The sequence below is a fragment of the Hesperophylax consimilis genome, chromosome 1 (genome assembly GCF_061612785.1).
Source record: "Hesperophylax consimilis isolate HC1 chromosome 1, BYU_Hcon_1.0, whole genome shotgun sequence".
Lineage (NCBI taxonomy): Eukaryota > Metazoa > Arthropoda > Insecta > Trichoptera > Limnephilidae > Hesperophylax > Hesperophylax consimilis.
This window is the reverse complement of record NC_142836.1, coordinates 34,442,076-34,459,628: the sequence shown is the minus strand read 5'-3', so window position 1 is coordinate 34,459,628 and position 17,553 is coordinate 34,442,076. Positions and strand designations below refer to the sequence as shown.

Genomic DNA, 17,553 nt, shown 5'->3' with positions numbered 1-17,553 from the left:
AAAAAGATTTGAATATTTAATTTAAAAGGCAAATAACTTATTTTACTTCATTTTATTTTTATATACGCAATGTACATGCAACAACGTTAGTTTCATAAGTTCATCAAAGATCTCTTTTAAATATTTTCCTATTCAACCGGTTTTACCCTTCTAATATGGTAATGAATAATTCTAATATACTACCCCCACTCTTACCCCTCCTCCCACCTTCTACCATCCCTCGCCAAAGTGATCTAAAAGTGTACATTAACTCTTGATAAAACAAACGTTGTTCGCGAAATATGTAGATGGTTTATATAAAAAAATGTCGATGTAAACTAAGTTAGTTGGCTTTTTTAATAAAATTAATAATTCCATCAAAAAGTGACAACCGGTTAGAAGACCTTTTCTTCGAAAAATTAAGATTTAGATAAACAATTTATGTTTAATAACTTTTTTTTTGCAATTAATAGGTGGCCAGAGGATGTTACGTCTACTTCCTCGCCAAGATCTCTGAGTTACTGGACACCGTGTTCTTCGTCCTGCGCAAGAAGGAACGCCAGATCACTTTTCTGCACATGTACCATCACACCGTGATGCCCATGGTGTCCTGGGGAGCCACCAAGTACTATCCTGGAGGACATGGCACGCTCATCGGCGTCGTCAACTCCTTCGTGCATATCGTCATGTACACATACTACATGCTGGCCGCCATGGGACCCAGGTTCCAGAAGTATATCTGGTGGAAGAAACACATCACCACCCTGCAGATGGTACACACTCATTATTTTAATTAAATAAGAAGATTTAATGAAGAAAAAAACTTTTAGTATTCTTCTCTCTCTCTTTTCATTTCATATTATTATTATTATTTAGAATACTGTACATTATAGTTTTAAAAAGCATAAATTTATTTAAAGGCGTGTTGTTAACAAATGAAAGTTTAACTAGATTCCTAATATTGACATATTTATAAGTAGCATGTGATAAAAAAAATTAAAAGTTATAAAAATATAGGATTCGAACCTGGGTCCTGCATAACGAGTGTCGAAAGCCCTGCCTCTAAACCACGAGGAGAGGTATCTCGCGCGACGAGAACCGCGTATAACGTGTACTCCTCAATTGACTTTTAACGTGTAAATTTTCGTTTTCAAACACGGCAAATGAATAATATCACATAACGTCTCGTTAACGCTTTACATAGGGTCGAATAGAAGATATATCGGCAGTGTGTAGTCATATCTGTCGTTTTTAAAAATATTTCCGTATATTTGTCCGTATATTAATTAATAATGGGTGTGTTTTTTACTAAAAAAACTTGTCACGCACGTCTGCGAGAATAATTAGTCACGTTATCGGCCTTGATTAGTAATTTTAATGATTCAAAATAAAAATAATTAATCAAAATACCGAGCGACTCTACCGGCTCGATTTGTAAGCTATATTTCGACAAAAATATCATATAGGTACCGACCGTCAATTCTAGCCAATTACTCGAGTGAACACCTGCCGGTCTAGAGTCTCACTAAATGGATTTAGACATTTCGGGAGACTATCGGTTAAAATTAACAAATTTATGTAATTTTTAAAAAATTATTTAAAAAAATGTAGATATTTTCGTATATGTATGCCTTACAAAGTCGCAACACGAGAGCATTTTATCACTTTTCCTCATATTAAAAAAATCACAAAAAGAAAAAAAAAAAAGTTAAAGCGGGGATCGAACCTCGGTTCTTCACGACGAGAGTGGGGCGCTCTGCCTCTAGACCGCGAAGCTGAGTTTGGAGAGTGACCTAAACTAGGTATATAATATTAGCTAGGCTCCTATAGCGAAATGATCACGGTTTTTCGTGACGGTCATGAGTCGGTTTTACTCCGGTCCTCGAAAATGCATAACGCGCGTAAAGAAGTTTCACTTCAAAAAACTTCATAATATGCCGCAGTAATATTGCAAGATTAGTAAAATTTTGGTTTTACTAGAAATATTATAATGGTCCGTAGTATTCACAATTTTGTTGGTTCATTTTAGCAGTCATAATTTTACAGGGAATTAGAAATATTGTAAGATTTTTCACAATTTTACTGGTTTTTCGTGTTGATACCAAGTAAAATAAAAATGTTGCTAACTGTAGTTAGTAAGATTGTAGCAAAGTGAACAGCGTCCGCTGATTTGTCGGCGGATTTATGTTGGTTTGGCGCCACCCAAAATCAGCCAATCACTGCAACCATTATCTCTCGCCAGTCCCCCGCGCTTCCACAGAAATACAATCTTACTAACGACAGTTAGTAAACATTACAATTTTACTAGATATCAACGCAAGGAAGCAGTAAAATAATTGTGAGAAATCATATCGACTTACAATCTTTCTTACGCATTATAATAATATTATAATTGTGCTAAAATTTAGCAATAACCTTGAAATAATCGACATGTTTAGAAACCAAAGGATTCTTCGTCAAGATAAACGTGTACTAACGAAGGAACCTCTGGTTTTGAAATATGTCGATTATTTTGATTTAATGGTGGTGTATACAAAGTATTTTAATTTCATTGATTAAAAATGAGGCTACGGAGTTAATTTACAACTATTGATGAAATAAAAAGATATTGACTTGAACTTGAACCACTTTATTAGTATACTCAAATAATGTCAACTAGTTTCGGTTGTAAAAAACCTTTTTCAGAATTGGACTGTATAATGTACACTTACCTATATAGATACCTATGTACATTTACACAGTATGAGGTCAATGATATAAAGAGAGAGAGAGAGAGAGTATGTCAAAAGTATGTTGCAGGGTAGTTGTTACATATATTCGTAAAAAACTGTTTTTAAGATTAGTTCCTTTTTTTCTGAATCCATACTCCTTTGAGCATCTGGAAATATGACATCCTCATTTTGGATAGATGATTTCTGGAGGCCAGGAATTGGGAGAGGGAAATAACCGTTTGTATCTCATCACTTATACATAGCTAAAACTATTTAAGTGTTCCGATTTTGAATAATGATCTCTCATCACATTGATAATGACAGCATTTTCCACATTAATAGACTGAGGTTTAATATGTTTAAGGTTTTATGTGCAAAAACGTAAATTTAGTCAGAACCAAGCAGATATCCGCTCTACTACCGAGATGATCACTTTAATTTCAAATTATTTAGAAATAATAATCAGTAGGCGAGATTCAGCTGTAGATTTTATTTTACAACTTTGTCAGTCTATCTGAACTTAACTTAAAGAAGAAGAAGAAAAGAGTAGGCAGTTGCTTGAATAGTTAAAGGCCAAAAAACAAGTTCTCTTCTTTAATCTGTCTAAACTTTAGTTTATTCTCAAGGTCACGAAACAATTAAAATACATTAATATATTGACTGTATTCTTAATTCATGAGACAATTTTTTTTAGTATTCTCATGTAGTTATTGTCGTCTGTGGTTGATAGTCGGAGTCTTAGCCGAAACGACGCAAATCGAGATAATTTAATTCCATGCTAGTGACGCACTTCGGAGTCAGTTAGATCAATAAAAACGCATCTATAATGATTAGAGGTTAAACATTATATTCAATTAAATCATTATGATGGTTTTTTAATAACATACCAGTAACGACATTTTATAGAGACATGATTTAAAGTACAGGTATTTAAGACGACCGAGTCATGGTAAAGTATTGGGACAGATACATTAATTAAATAAATGAATTAATTATTAAATAGAAAAAAATTGTAATTAAATAGCGACTAATTAATTAAATTAATAATGAAATAGATAAATTAATAGTGAAAATAGGCACGATCCTGATCTAACGTGTGAACGTTGTTCTTTCCACAGCTCCAGTTCTGCATCACCTTCCTGCACTCATCCCAGCTGATCTTCTACGACTGCGGCTACCCTCGCTGGTCAGTCTGCCTCACCCTCCCCAACGCAGTCTTCTTCTATTTCCTGTTTGCAGACTTCTACAACAAGTCCTACAAGCCAGCCTCTAAGTCAACCACCAACGGACACGCCAATGGAGCTCTCAACGGCAAAATAAACGGAGTCAAAAACGGACTGAATTCGCCACAAACTCCCGAAGTAGAAGGTAGCAACGGGAAGATTAAAAGTTCGTAGGGTGAACTTATTTTTAGTTTTTTTTATAAGACTGTGTCGACAAAAATGATTTGGTGTTAAAACTTTACGATATTCACTTACATTTCATATATTATAATTATGCCATATTGTGTTTTTTTTTCATTTGTATAATTTAAATGATTGCCTATCTCTTAATCATTGCGTTAATGTGATTATCAGTTACTGGGCCAATAATACTCCAGTCTGCTTTAATTTTTGGTGAAACCATTATAATTATAATTTTTCATTTTTTTAGTTTATTTCTTCTACCACTTAATCATTGTATTATTATCAACTATTTTACTTTTTTTACCTCAAAATCATTCACGAGTAAGGTGTTGAAATCAATGCTTTTATATTCTTAGAATAGTATTATACATTGGAGTTTTGTAACATAAATTAATTGGTGATAAGTATGATTCATTTAGATAATATGGAATGGCATTCTAAAAAAGGCAGGAACCCTTGATGCCTTTCTTACAAGTTAAGTATCTACCTATTGTAAAGGATAGTACCTACTTAAGCATAGAAAAAGTAAATGTTCCAGCAATAAATTCAATAATCGGACATATTATTTGGAATATGTAAGTTACCAACAAGAAAATTTAATTGTCAGTTTTTAATGAGAGGGCTGATATCTCGTTGATGTAAATAAAATACGTTTGCTTAAAAACTTGAATAATAAAAAGAATATCATATTGATATTTAAATCGATGTATTGCAAGAGCTTACCTACTTGAATGAAAACAATGTTTAAAGTCAAAATTGTCTTCCACAAAATTTTAACTAATGATAATTTCAGTTCAATTATTTCGTGATCAAATTATGCTTTTAGAATGCCTTAAAATTATCTTCTAATATTAAATTTAATATCATAACTACATTCAAGGTTTAATTTAAGAATGTAAATATTGTATCATACTTTTTTTAAATATGGTGGTTTTATGCTTGCAAAAAAGACGTAGCCTTCATTTTAATTCCATAGGACGATAACATTATTCTAGTAATGGTTTTATCTTTTTCTTGAATACGAGTAATACAAACGAATAAAAAATCTGAAATTTATTGTGAGAAAAGCTAGATTAGGTTTTATATATCGAGAGTGGGAGTATTGTTTTCAGATTATTAATTGCTCATAAACTATTAACCCTTAACTTGGCAATGACAGAAATATTCTAGTAAAAAAATTATTGTGCTAGGTTTTTCTGTATTTGGAATTATATTTGAAATTTATCTTAGACAGTAAAGAAAAATCAGCGTAAGTAGGTTTTCCAGATTGTATCTTTTTCTTTAAATTGTCAAATATTTTTTCCCGATAAATAAATGTGTGAGAGAATATTAATGTACTTACGTTTAAAGTATATTGTAAGTCAGAAACTCCAAAAATATTTGATTTTTGAACTTCTTGCATTTTTTAAAGAGGGCTCTTGAAAAAAACTTCTAGAAATGAAAAAGGTGTTTGACGGTAATTAACACCGTATGTAATTATTTTATAGATGATCACTAAGCGATTTTTTAAAATATAATTTAACAGTAGTTTAACATCACAGTAGAAGAGCATCAAAAATACGAAGGAAACTAGAATGAAGGATTAACGATCAATTTTAGTTAGTGTATCTTAAAAGATACACAATCAAGTTAAGGGTACAGGAATTGGGTGGTAATTTGATGAATGTTCTGATTTATATTTTTCAGTAAAAAAATTTTATGAATGGTATTATGTTGTTATAATTTATAATAATATGCTTACAAGAATATAATGTTCTTGTAATCTTAATGCACAATAAAAATATATCCTTAAAAAGTAATTTTATTAAATATTATTTAACATCATCAAAGATACTTATTTCGGTTGTCTATGATGTTGTGCGTGGTGTGAAATATTTCGCGTAAAATCAGGTTCAATTTTTTTTAAATTCGAACTGATTGTGGGAACGGAGCGATAAAGCAGGTACCAATTTAAATTTTACTAATCATACTTCTATATTTGAAATGTGTATTTGTTTTGTTTAAAAATTTGACAGATCTAAATCTGGATCACTATTTATTTTTAATGTTTACCAACGATGTTTTAGCTTCACAAATTCAATTATTACAATATTTCCGTGATTTTTCACGGGTCACCAACTTCCAAAGTTTCGCGGTAAGAGCGTGAAACATGGTGTATATATATTAACAAGAAGAGTTTCCGGTGTGCGCATGATTATTAAAACAAATCTACAGTTTTATTCCGAGATTGGCGAAATTTAGTATATTTGATCTTCAAAACTGGAGGAAGGTCACTCTCAAAATTGATAAAAACTACCCCCAACTCCTTTTCCCAAGAATTTTGATAACTCTTGACGAAATTTCGCACACTTGGCGTTCAAAATAAGATTATAATTACTGTCTACAATTGATTTCCGGGCAAAGCCGGGGAAAATAAAACTTACTTATAATAATGATTAATTTGACTTACTATTTTGCGTTCATTGAGAGCAAGATAATATCTTTTCAACTAATCATTCTAAGATATTCAGTACGCTTATTTTAAAAATTAGTTTAAACACCAACAGATCGAGACAATTTCGAACCGTAGAATACAATCAGTCGACGTAAAATATAGAAAGACTTCTTAGTAAAAAAAATTCTTCCTATCTATCTGTAAAAATAAAAATGTTCGTTTGTTCAAAATATTAAATCTCCGAAAGTCCTTCCACCCATTACTTTATTGACACAACATTGCATTCGTTTTGAGTATAAGTTTGTTTTTAAATACCTAGCGCTATTGTTTCCCTATCTGCATATACAGACTGAGCCACAGCAAACGCGTGGCGGGGTAAAGCTAGTATTGTAATAAAAACTGGCTAGCTTAATCGATGCTTTATTTTTGAAATTATACACGTGTTCGGACGACAAAATGGCAACCCTCACATTAGAACTGCTGACCGAGAAAAATAAATAATAATTATAGAGGCGTGTTTATGCGCACACTTAAACCACCAAAATAATTATAAAGGCGTGTTTATGCGCACACTTAAACCACCAAAATAATTATAAGGGCGTGTTTATGCGCACACTTAAACCACCAAAATAATTATAAAGGCGTGTTTATGCGCACACTTAAACCACCAAAATAATTATAGAGGCGTGTTTATGCGCACATTTAAACCACCAACATTAAGCAATTCATCATATCTTTTTTACCAGGGCATTTATGAAAAAAAAATTATCGTCGTTTTTTTCCTTTCTATTTACAAAATCCGATTTAGTGTAGGTATACAGATTAAACATAAGCCCATGAAAACAAATAAACTAAATATACTTTAAACATAAGCGCATGACAACCAATAAATCAAATATACTCTCAGTTAAAAATACACTGGCTTTGACTTCTCACTGCGTTTTTAAAGAACTTTTATAATTTTAATTAGTATTGAGCTTAATTTTTTTATTTTTTTATTTATTCATTTTACTCAACATATTTGTACAGCCTCGTTTATTGATGAATCACCATAACTTATATTGAAATGAGTTACAATTATTAAAATAACCAATTATAGTGAGGCGTTATTGGTTCATAACCGGTGGAATAATACATCGGTTTTCGGTACCTTCGATACACATGCTTATTAATAATTTAGTTAAATTATAAACAACATACAAGCTGCGCCATCTGTAGGTGAGATGGTTAAGTTTCAGATACTTATTTCACCTTGTACGGTTTAATATAAGCTGACAACAGGTTTTTTTTTAAACCTACCAACCTTTCCCAAGTGTGCCGACAGTGATTGAATGAAACCTGACTATAAGGAGACACAGTTATTAGTTCTCAGATTTTCACATAGATGGTTGGCTCTATTCATTAGTATTTTGTTATTTCTTAGTGATGCGAACACATAGAATTAAGAAGAACACAAGAAATACCATGTGGGCTTATTTCATGAAAGTTAATATTTTTTTAAATTTTCATTACAAAACTGTAGATCACCATGATAATGAAATTCAATCCGGAAGCAATTATTATTTATTATAATTAAGGAAATTCGGTTCTATGCTAACTCAACACAGTTACTATTCAACACACTTTTAAAAAGTTATATATAGTCTTTAAAAACGGTGATTTTTTTTTTAAATCTAACATAACATAACCTACTTAACCCAGTTAATAAAGTTTTTGTTTCATCACTTTCCATGACTTTATATAACTTTTTAAAGATGTTATGAATTATCCGGTCACCGTTGTTTTTGTTTTATTTTGTATTTATTATGCTTATATAATACACTTGCATAATGTAGTTTGATCAGATGATCATTTGTGGAAAAGTGTGTGGAAGGGTTTAGTTTTTCCTGTGGGGATGATTTAACCGGACATAAAGTCAAAAAATGAAAAATCAAAATATATGCACCTACATTATAATTTTGTTCACTTACATTCTCGATTTTCAGGCTGTAGGGAAGGATAATGTAAATAAGTATACGTGGCCAATGCCTCTTTTACCACTTTCAGTCTTTACTGTATTAATTATTTTACTAATTATTATGCCTTAACTTGTGTAGTGTCCGTGTACTTGACGTTTTTTTTATAAATATTGCTTTCGTCCATTTTATAGATTAAAAGGCATTTTATGTTATATTCGTATAATTTTCAATATGTTCATAGATAGATATAGTTTTGTCGTTGGGGTGTTTGGGTTGTAATTTAAGAGTTTTTTTATAATCTTATTCAGTATTATTTTCAAATATTTTAAATATTTCTATTAAATAATTTAATTGGGACTGGATTTGGCTAAAAAGGGTATAAGAATCTCTTTACCTATGTTGGTAGAGAATGAGCGATTCTACAAGACACTAATTAGTGTCTTGTAGAATAATTAGAGGAATGATTTTTTGTTTTAGTTTTTCTATGAGCTGTTTAAAGGTCAGACGTTTGAAAATATGTAGGTCCAGGTATTTTTCACTATCTAGAATGTGTAGGTTTCTTTCTTATATTTGTAATGGTTTATGCGATGGCCTTATTCTTTTAATGATTACACATTATTACAGTAAAATTTTTACATAGGTACCTACTTAATTTTTAGATTAGTAAATTATGGGATATTGTGATTTATTTTTAGGGTTTTTTAGCTGACGTTTTGGAAAGCATTACAGTGTGCATCATGTAAAGATTGTAGCGAAGTGTGTGCTTATGAATATAGATCCTTAGAAATTCGGAGTTGGCGGATTCTAGGTGGTTCTAGCTGGATTTCATTATTTCATTCACTTTTTAGAAGGATACAATTTATACAAAACCTTGTTGACTTTTTGGAAAAGCCAATATTATGATTCGCTTCTCCATTTGGGGTCGCGACCGCGGATTACGGACCGCTGCTTTAGGCCATTTAGAAAAAAAAAATTTTTTTAGAATTATTTTTATTTCTTATAAAACATAACATAATTATAATATTTCAAAAGCTAAATCTAACAACTAGATAATTGTTCATTTTCTCCCTGCCAGTTGTAGTGTTTTCAACTTAGCATTTTTATTCAGTTATTAAACCGCTTTGTCACTTAATGTACATATAAATCTTAAATCATTTTCAAAATGTCTCAATTTTTCAGATATTACTATTTCATCGATTGGCCTTTGATATTTTGCAATGTACTTACTTGTCCTGGGAAAATTGTCAGAATACACATTCTGCGCGAAATATTTTCACATTATGTACATTTCATTATAGATAAATTAGCTGTTTTTAAACGTATTTCAAAATAAAATACTGCTCTTGACATGAAAAATGATTTGAAATGAAAGACTCTTCGATATTTACTAGGTATTGCAAATCAACGTATGTATGCAATTGAGAATATAAGCATTTTGAAGGCCACAAATACAAAGTTTTTAAAGTCGCTTGCCGATGTTTTTTTTATTAACACTAAAACAACAACTTTACAACAAAAAAAACTTTTCTAACCTTTTAAAAGCCAGCGTATCCACATGGATACGTTTAAAAATAATTCTATTCTAGGGAAGCCACATAAGGTATACTTTATACTATTTTTGTAAATATATAAACACATTATTTGGTAAGACGGAACAATTTACAAAATCAAGTAAGTTTTGACGAAAGCTCCCAAAATTGTCCAACGGGTTAAAATGTGTTAAACTTTTGTCTAGAAATGCGCATGAAAAAGTACAAAAAATACTTAATTACAGTACAATTTTTCAAAATCGAATCATTGTTTTATAAAATAACACACCTACCATATATTAAATTTAATAAATAATTGCTTTTTAAGTAAGTTAACACCTTCATAATTGAAACTGTAAAATGATCAGACATTAGTAATAAATGTGTCATTTATTCTACTTTACACATTTGTTCAGCCTTATTAATAAGATCGGCATCTTTAGAAATTTGCAAATAGGCTTCATTATCACCTACGAAGCCTTTGGAAGAGGTCTTGGGGACCAAACCGTTAGTCGCCGCTTTCTTCAGTGAGTCGCTAGCCAGAGACTTGGTGCTTTTGTTGTACGCCTTTCTGTAGAAATCCAGGAACATGTACAGAAAGATGAATGCATTCACAATGAAGAATTGTGTGACGAACTTTGAATGGCCACAGTTGGAGAGTGACAGAAGAGACAAGTACGCGATGATTATACAAAACTGGACCTGCAACAATAAACACATTCAATATGAATGTATGACTGAAAGTGTAACACGTCTATTGATAAATAAGCACAGTGATCCAAGTAATCCAAGCACAGTGATTTTCGCATTACTGCGGGATTAAAGATTTCAGAAATACATCATTAATACATTCATTATGTGCTGAAAAGGTTTTTTTAAGGCGAAGCTTAGTGCTAAATTCCTATTTTGATTAATCTTTATAATGAATTGATGTACATTATGAATACCAAAAATATGCTTTCGATAAATTGAAGGTTTTTCTTTCGTTTCCCTTGGGTAGAATACAAATAACAAAATTAATCACTTAATGAAAAATATAAATGTAAACAACAATTTTTTGTTTTCAATATAAATGTATGAATGCGTAAAGGAAACCACTTTTAAAAAATACAGTATTGTAGCTATGATTATCTGTGATCGTTTCCCTTGATTCACTTTGTTGCTTTCTTATAAAATTATTTATATAATAAATAAAAAAAACGATTTTTAGCTTGATATCGAACGTTTCTAGACTCCGTTTGTTAAGCGATTTTAGTGTCTATTACCAACATTCGTGACAATATAAGGCATACCAAGAATATACACATTTTTTTCTTGTGGGTTCCTTTTAAAGATCAATACCGTTTCGGGTCAAATAACAACAACTAGCGCAAATATCTCCGACGTGTACACACGGGTGTCGATGTTTTAATATAACAATGAATTCCAATAATCGTTGTTGAGGTATCTAGGGACTGATAAGATATTATTATTAGATTGACCTCTTGTTCTTTGCGTATTACATTGCAAAGAAATTATCTCGACCGACATTTCACTATTAGCCCTGTGAGTATCTTCTATCATGTTTCTAACTGCCCAAGCAAAAAATATTTTCGAAACAATGACATGTCCCACATACCAATGTTTTGAATGCTCGTCGAACTGAATGGAGAGAATTTAATCGGACAAATAAAATAGGTAATGCAGCGATACAATACCACAATGACAGAAAAAATCAAAGTCTAGAGTTTACAATAATTCATGAAGGCAGGCTCACGCAAATCATGTTTATATGGCCATTACGGTCACGTACAAAGCAACTTTTAACACCATTAGTTCTTGTTCTAAAAGCATAGATACATTTATGAGACATCCAACAGTCCGATGAGTATTTACTGCTGTACACATTTTTGAGATACTGTCGAAAGTTAGATTGTAAATAATTAGTAAAATTAATTTCCAAAGAACGATTGGGATGGAACGAAACAATAATAAAATATAAAAATGAAACAGTCCTCGCGACTAACAAAAATTAGTTCAGAAACCTTCAGCTAGACAACAAAACGAAACTTAAGTTATTTAAATTGCAACTGGTTCTAAATGACATATTAGTCATGAGCTCAGATTTCATATTTCCTCTCTTCTACAACATGCGTTCCCTCCTTTCCTTTCTTTAAAACACTACACACATCCCTCAAGTGTCCCCTTGTGTAAGATTACCGCACAGATATATACATATCCTACAACAAGAGCCAATGAGACTATGGCATCGTTAATTGGGCGTTATGAGGCTGAAGGTAGTGGGGAGAAGGAGATGCGTAATAGGAAGGTGGGGAAGTAGCTGGATATCCAGATGTGGTCACCAAAAACAACTGAAGCCGTTTCAAGTAATTTCAACCTACGTCCTCCGGACTGCTAGTCAAGAGCCTTACCCCTCGACCGCGGTGGCCGTACCTACTTCAAAGATGTCAATAAAATATAGGATAAAACGTGTTGGAGTGATTGTGTCCGGAAGTTTCGAAGACGTCCGTGGCTCTCCTTGCGGCATAGGACCGCTAGGAGTGGATAAGCCTTGTTCACCAGGGAAATTGATGTGGGGATCACGATCTTCAGCAATGCGGTAACGACTGAAGAAGAAGGTATAAAAACGGACTTACCAGCTGAATAACTGTCATGTATTTCTTCCACCAGATGTACTTCTGGTAGGCTGGGCCCATGGCGGAGATCATGTAGTAGGCGTACATCACCACGTGGACCAGGGAGTTGATGAGGCCCACAATGGCCCCCTGCTCGCTGGGAGTGTACTTGAGGAACAGCCACGAAAAGTACATGGTCACTGAGTGGTGGTATACATGCAGGAAGGAAACCTGACGGTTCCGCTTGCGGAGAACGAAGAATATGGTGTCCAGGAATTCGGTCATCTTGGCAAAGTGGTACCACCACGATGCTTCAGCAAACTGAAATTTATGAAAATTGATTTAAATTTAAGAAAAATAACAATTTTCAAATTTGTAAGTAGTAACCCAGATATCCTTCGAATTTCGGTTCTTTCATAACTTTAGCATGTCTTTTTTCCTTGCGAGATTCTAATCCATGGATAGTTGTTGTATTTTCACGCCGAAACAAGTGCATTAAGGGCCAGTTGTTTCGAAAAAATTCAAATATAATATCAAATAGCCATTCAGCATCATTTTTTTTTGCCATTTGAAAGGTGCCGACTTTAAGCCTTCTAAACATAACGCTCTAAAATTATACGAGCATAATTTGGCGAGGCATATACGTATTATATGTTGGGGTGGCACACTACGCTATAATCTTCCTCAGGAGAGGGGGTCAGATTAATTGGGAGACTGCCGCGGAATATCATTTATTTGTATAGGATCTGTCACTTTGGCAAGTGACAGCCGCGTAATTACGGTGTCACTCCCTAAGGTACGTTTCAGCTTTTTAGGTGTGACAGGTCTGTATGGGATTGTATGGCGAGCAATATGGAGTTATATAAAACGCTTTGTCCTTATAGCGTAATCTGTCACCCCCTAATGTACCTTTCAGCTTTCTATCAAATCGGAATAAGCTTATAACATGACTGTTGTCTTCTTCTTCTCATTGTAATTTTTTCAAAAGCTGAAACGGATCTACATTCGGCATTTAACGTGGAACCTTTGAACCGACAAAAAAATAGCGATGAATTTCTGCGAAACAAGTGGAAAGGAAGTATGTAGTTTTGTTCTTCCGAGAGACTCCAATATAATAATAATTTTTATTCCAGGATGTGGGAAGGTTAGTGCAATCTCACACGTCCCATATAGATATACATATCGATTGTACAATAGATATGTGAATATAACGATTTTTTTTTGGAAATTCAAGAACAACTTTTCAAGAACAATTCAACTGAAAAATTCCGCCATAGGAGGGGCCGAATATTGTTTTCTAATTCCTGGTCACGGATGGGCTTATAGATATGCTGTCTCCTGGATCCAGAATATTGCCACGTCACTTAATCTATCCAACATACGAGGAGGCAAAGAATCGAAATTACTTTATTTGCTTGTTTCCAGAAGGAATATAGCCAATATGTAAATGATAAAAAATAACGTTTTACCTGTAATCTCGTTTCGTTTGTATATTCCAACTTCTGACTGCAAGATGGGGAGAACATCGATCTCAATGGGATTTTCACTTCCAATGACTGTAAAGTAGGTAAGATTTATAAAAATCGTTAAATTAAGCCGTATATACAAGCCTGCCATATATTTATAGCACCTGCTGTATGACGAAATATTATGATGGTTTTTGTCAACGTGTGCCACTTATAAAAGCATTTATAAATTATGTCTTTAATTGTGTTTTTATTGCATAATAATTATTGGATACGTGAAAAACACGCATTCAAGGTTTTAACGAAATAAATATTTTAATTGTATTCTGGAAATTATAAATCAATAACGTACGCACACGAAAAAATTATGAATCAAATGAATATAAATTTATTCCTAAAAAACTGACACATTTTGTATTACTTACTTTCCATATCAGGAACATAGAAAATAAAACTTGGACTCCATTGTAAACTATCATACTTTTTCTTAGTTCCATTGCTTGTCTATTTTTCATGAAGGCAGGTCCTATTTTCAAAACGAAAGCTAAATATGCTGCCAAGATCATTGTCGTATTTATTGGGTCCTTCATAAATAGCCATTTATCTACTTCGTCACCTAGAAGTAGAAAATCAGATGTTAAATACTGATACAGGCAGATCTTCAACAATAAGCTTTTAGATTGTAGTTACATTAATGCTAACGATGTACTTATAGTTAGGTACTGTTAAATATGTATTTTGTGTAGATTAACAGGTAGCTACAGTTAAATTCCGACAGCAATAGTTATACATTTAATACATTGAATATGAAGATACAGTTAAACTCCGAGAGCAATAGTTATACATTTAATATATTGAATATGAAGATTACTGAAAGTTTTTACAAGTTTACAGTTAGTAGGTGAGAGAGTGTGAACCATAAATAAACCACTCTCGTGAACTACCTGCGCTTCTACATTATATAGATAAAGGATTATTATCCCATAAGTAGGTACTAATTTCGATCGTCGTAATCTTAAGATTATGCAAAAACATGAATTTAACCCCGCGATTGCGCCAAAAGCACAGAAAATTTTATGCAAATTATTTTAATAAATTTAAGTCGATAGTTTTTAGGTTCTAATAAAAAACTGTAAATTTTTTTTGTGTTTTTTGTCATCAACGCAAATTAGCAAACCTTCGACTCGTTAAGAACTCTCCAAAAATAATAAATTAGAATCAAGTGATTTGCGGCTTACTATACCAAGTTTGCAAAACGTCTTGAGCAACGCACGCCATAATATGCCATTTTCACTCGCAGAATTCAAGCATTTATAATTTTTTTATAATGTTTTTACATATCCAAAAAATATAAAATAAACGGTACAATATAGTTCAATTTATTGGCTATATAGCAATATAATCAGTTTATATGTCTCCGTATTAAAATTTAGATGTATGATTTTTTTTAAATGAAGGTGAGAAATTTCCTACTCCAACACCAAACATTAAATGGTAAAATAAATGATGTGAATATACTACCACAGCCAACAATACTAAATTCGAATTTAAAAAACAAATTTTCTAAAATTTAAAATGTTTCTCATTCCAAAAGTGTATACAATAATTTTCATAACCTTTCTACAATTACATTGATTTGTAATTTTCACTTTATGCCACTCTCTATTATTAAACCAAGGTACCTTACATTAGTTTTAACGGTAAGCAATTTGCTTTATTTTCGAATGATTCACTTGTTGAAAGCATGGTTGACACCTACACGATCATGACGTAAGTGGCACAGAAAATATGAATATTATGGAATTTCTCAATAGTAACTCTCTCTGAATCATTATTTACGTATTAACTACAAATTTTCAAAAATATATTTGCTAATGAACAGATATTTATTTGATATTAAAGGAGTGATGTTTACCATACAAATGTGTCTTTTTCTGAAGAAATCTTAGTATATTGATCACCATCTTTACAACCGAAACGCTGTTATTTATTCAAATAGGATACAGCATGGTTGCGAAATTTTATGGGTTTTCTAAAAACATTAATTTTTATGACAAAACCTGAGAAATGTATGTTTACTCAGAGGTACAAAATACCTCTTATTCTTTGTTGACAAAATATAATTCAAAAGAACACACTTTGCAAAAGTAAACAAGTCACACTGGACTTTTTCTGATTTTCTCACAGATTTTTGAAGCCTTGCGAAATAAATGATTTCTCTAATTTATGAAGTCATCCATCGAATATCATAATTAGACCGGCTCAAGTAGCTGCGGCTCCAAAGAACTAACTATTCATCAATAGTAATGAGCTGCTAACCCTGTGCAAATCTGAAGTACGCCCAATAATTGCATTTGAGAGCCACCTCTGGGCTTGAGCCCCAAAGTACTTGATAAACCTATTTGATCTGTGCAAAGGAGGGCGGTCCGTCTGATTGACAATCCATTGGATTTTCACCTCTGATGCATAGACCAAATGTAGGCAAGCGTACTCTGTACTACAGGTATTTTAATGAAGCCTGATCTAAGGAGCTAGCAGCATTGATCCCCGGTGCTCCAGTGTACGTGAAACTTGACAGACCCCAGCGGAATACCTGTTCACGGTTAATGTTGGCTTCATTAGAACGTGTCGTTTCTTCGACTCATTTTTGTGCAAGTCAGCTCGTATGTAGAACGAGCTACCGATCTGTTTTCCTCCTTCATATAATCCGGGCCTCTTCAAGACCCGCATTAATAAATCCTATCCTACATATTCCCGTGAAATTTTGGAAATAATTATGTTGCTGAAAAACATAAATGTTCTCAGTAGATACAACATGACAAGATTAACATTTATCATAAATTACATTCGTATATTTTCAGCATTATCGTTGATGGGAAAAGCTATAGAGATTGCTTTGTCCAATGCATCTGTCTTCATAACATAAATCTAAACTTTCACATTGATCATACAATAATATGCACCAAAGAACTGACAATTTATCTGTTCCCTTTGACCAATGGTAAGAAGCAATAATTATTGTTGTGTGAATACTTGTGTCTCGCACAAGTCTAATTCCTCGTCAATCGTCTCTTTTGTGCGACCAACTTATTTATGTCATACACATTGCAGCAGGGGCCGGGTCAAAGTGTCTATTTTTATAAATGCCACCATTTAAGGGGCGAAGATTCAAATAATATGTCCCGTTATCATCAATTTTCTGTACTGCAGGTAGTACGATTTCTGCTTTTACAAAAACTATAGCAGATATAGTGTGTTGAATAATATTCATGAATAATAAGAATACTTACTAAATCCTTTCTGTCCATAGTTCTCGGTGAATGAGCGCATGAATGATGCCATGTTGAAGTTTGGTGACCCCTAGAAAGAACAATTATTCAGTGTTTTAGGTTATCCTTATTTAATGACAATACTCGTATTATGGCTGGTTTTTTCGCATTGTCTGGAGAATTGAT

General features: G+C 32.6%; 2 protein-coding genes across 3 annotated transcripts in view; one reads left to right on the top strand and one right to left on the bottom strand.

Annotated features, from left to right (window-relative positions):
- The window catches only part of LOC149426720 (very long chain fatty acid elongase AAEL008004-like), a 36,541-nt gene extending 30,663 nt beyond the window's left edge, over window positions 1–5,878 (top strand). For both annotated transcript variants that reach the window (XM_089638079.1, XM_089638088.1), the window contains exons 5-6: window positions 453–752; window positions 3,809–5,878. In XM_089638079.1, the coding sequence (XP_089494205.1) occupies window positions 453–752; window positions 3,809–4,087 (579 nt within the window). In that variant the 3' untranslated portion in view covers window positions 4,088–5,878. The remainder of the gene's footprint in view (window positions 1–452; window positions 753–3,808) is intronic.
- A 4,529-nt stretch (window positions 5,879–10,407) lies between these two features.
- Window positions 10,408–17,440, bottom strand: LOC149426719 (very long chain fatty acid elongase 7-like). Its single transcript, XM_089646206.1, has 4 exons — window positions 17,389–17,440; window positions 14,524–14,714; window positions 12,654–12,953; window positions 10,408–10,719 (listed from the first exon to the last, which is right to left on the bottom strand). The coding sequence occupies exons 1-4, from the start codon at window positions 17,438–17,440 to the stop codon at window positions 10,408–10,410; spliced, it is 855 nt and encodes a 284-aa protein (XP_089502332.1).
- Window positions 17,441–17,553: the final 113 nt, after the last annotated feature.

What these genes read in the sequence shown, in the direction of transcription:
- LOC149426719 (XM_089646206.1), bottom strand. Translation starts at nt 17,440, where the DNA reads ATGGCATCATTCATGCGCTCATTCACCGAGAACTATGGACAGAAAGGA. An exon ending in CTATGTTCCTGATATGGAAA is followed by an intron (nt 12,954 to 14,523) that starts GTAAGTAATACA and finishes CATAAATTTCAG; the next exon opens with TTTGCTGAAGCATCGTGGTG. An exon ending in ACATGACAGTTATTCAGCTG is followed by an intron (nt 10,720 to 12,653) that starts GTAAGTCCGTTT and finishes TTATTGTTGCAG; the next exon opens with GTCCAGTTTTGTATAATCAT.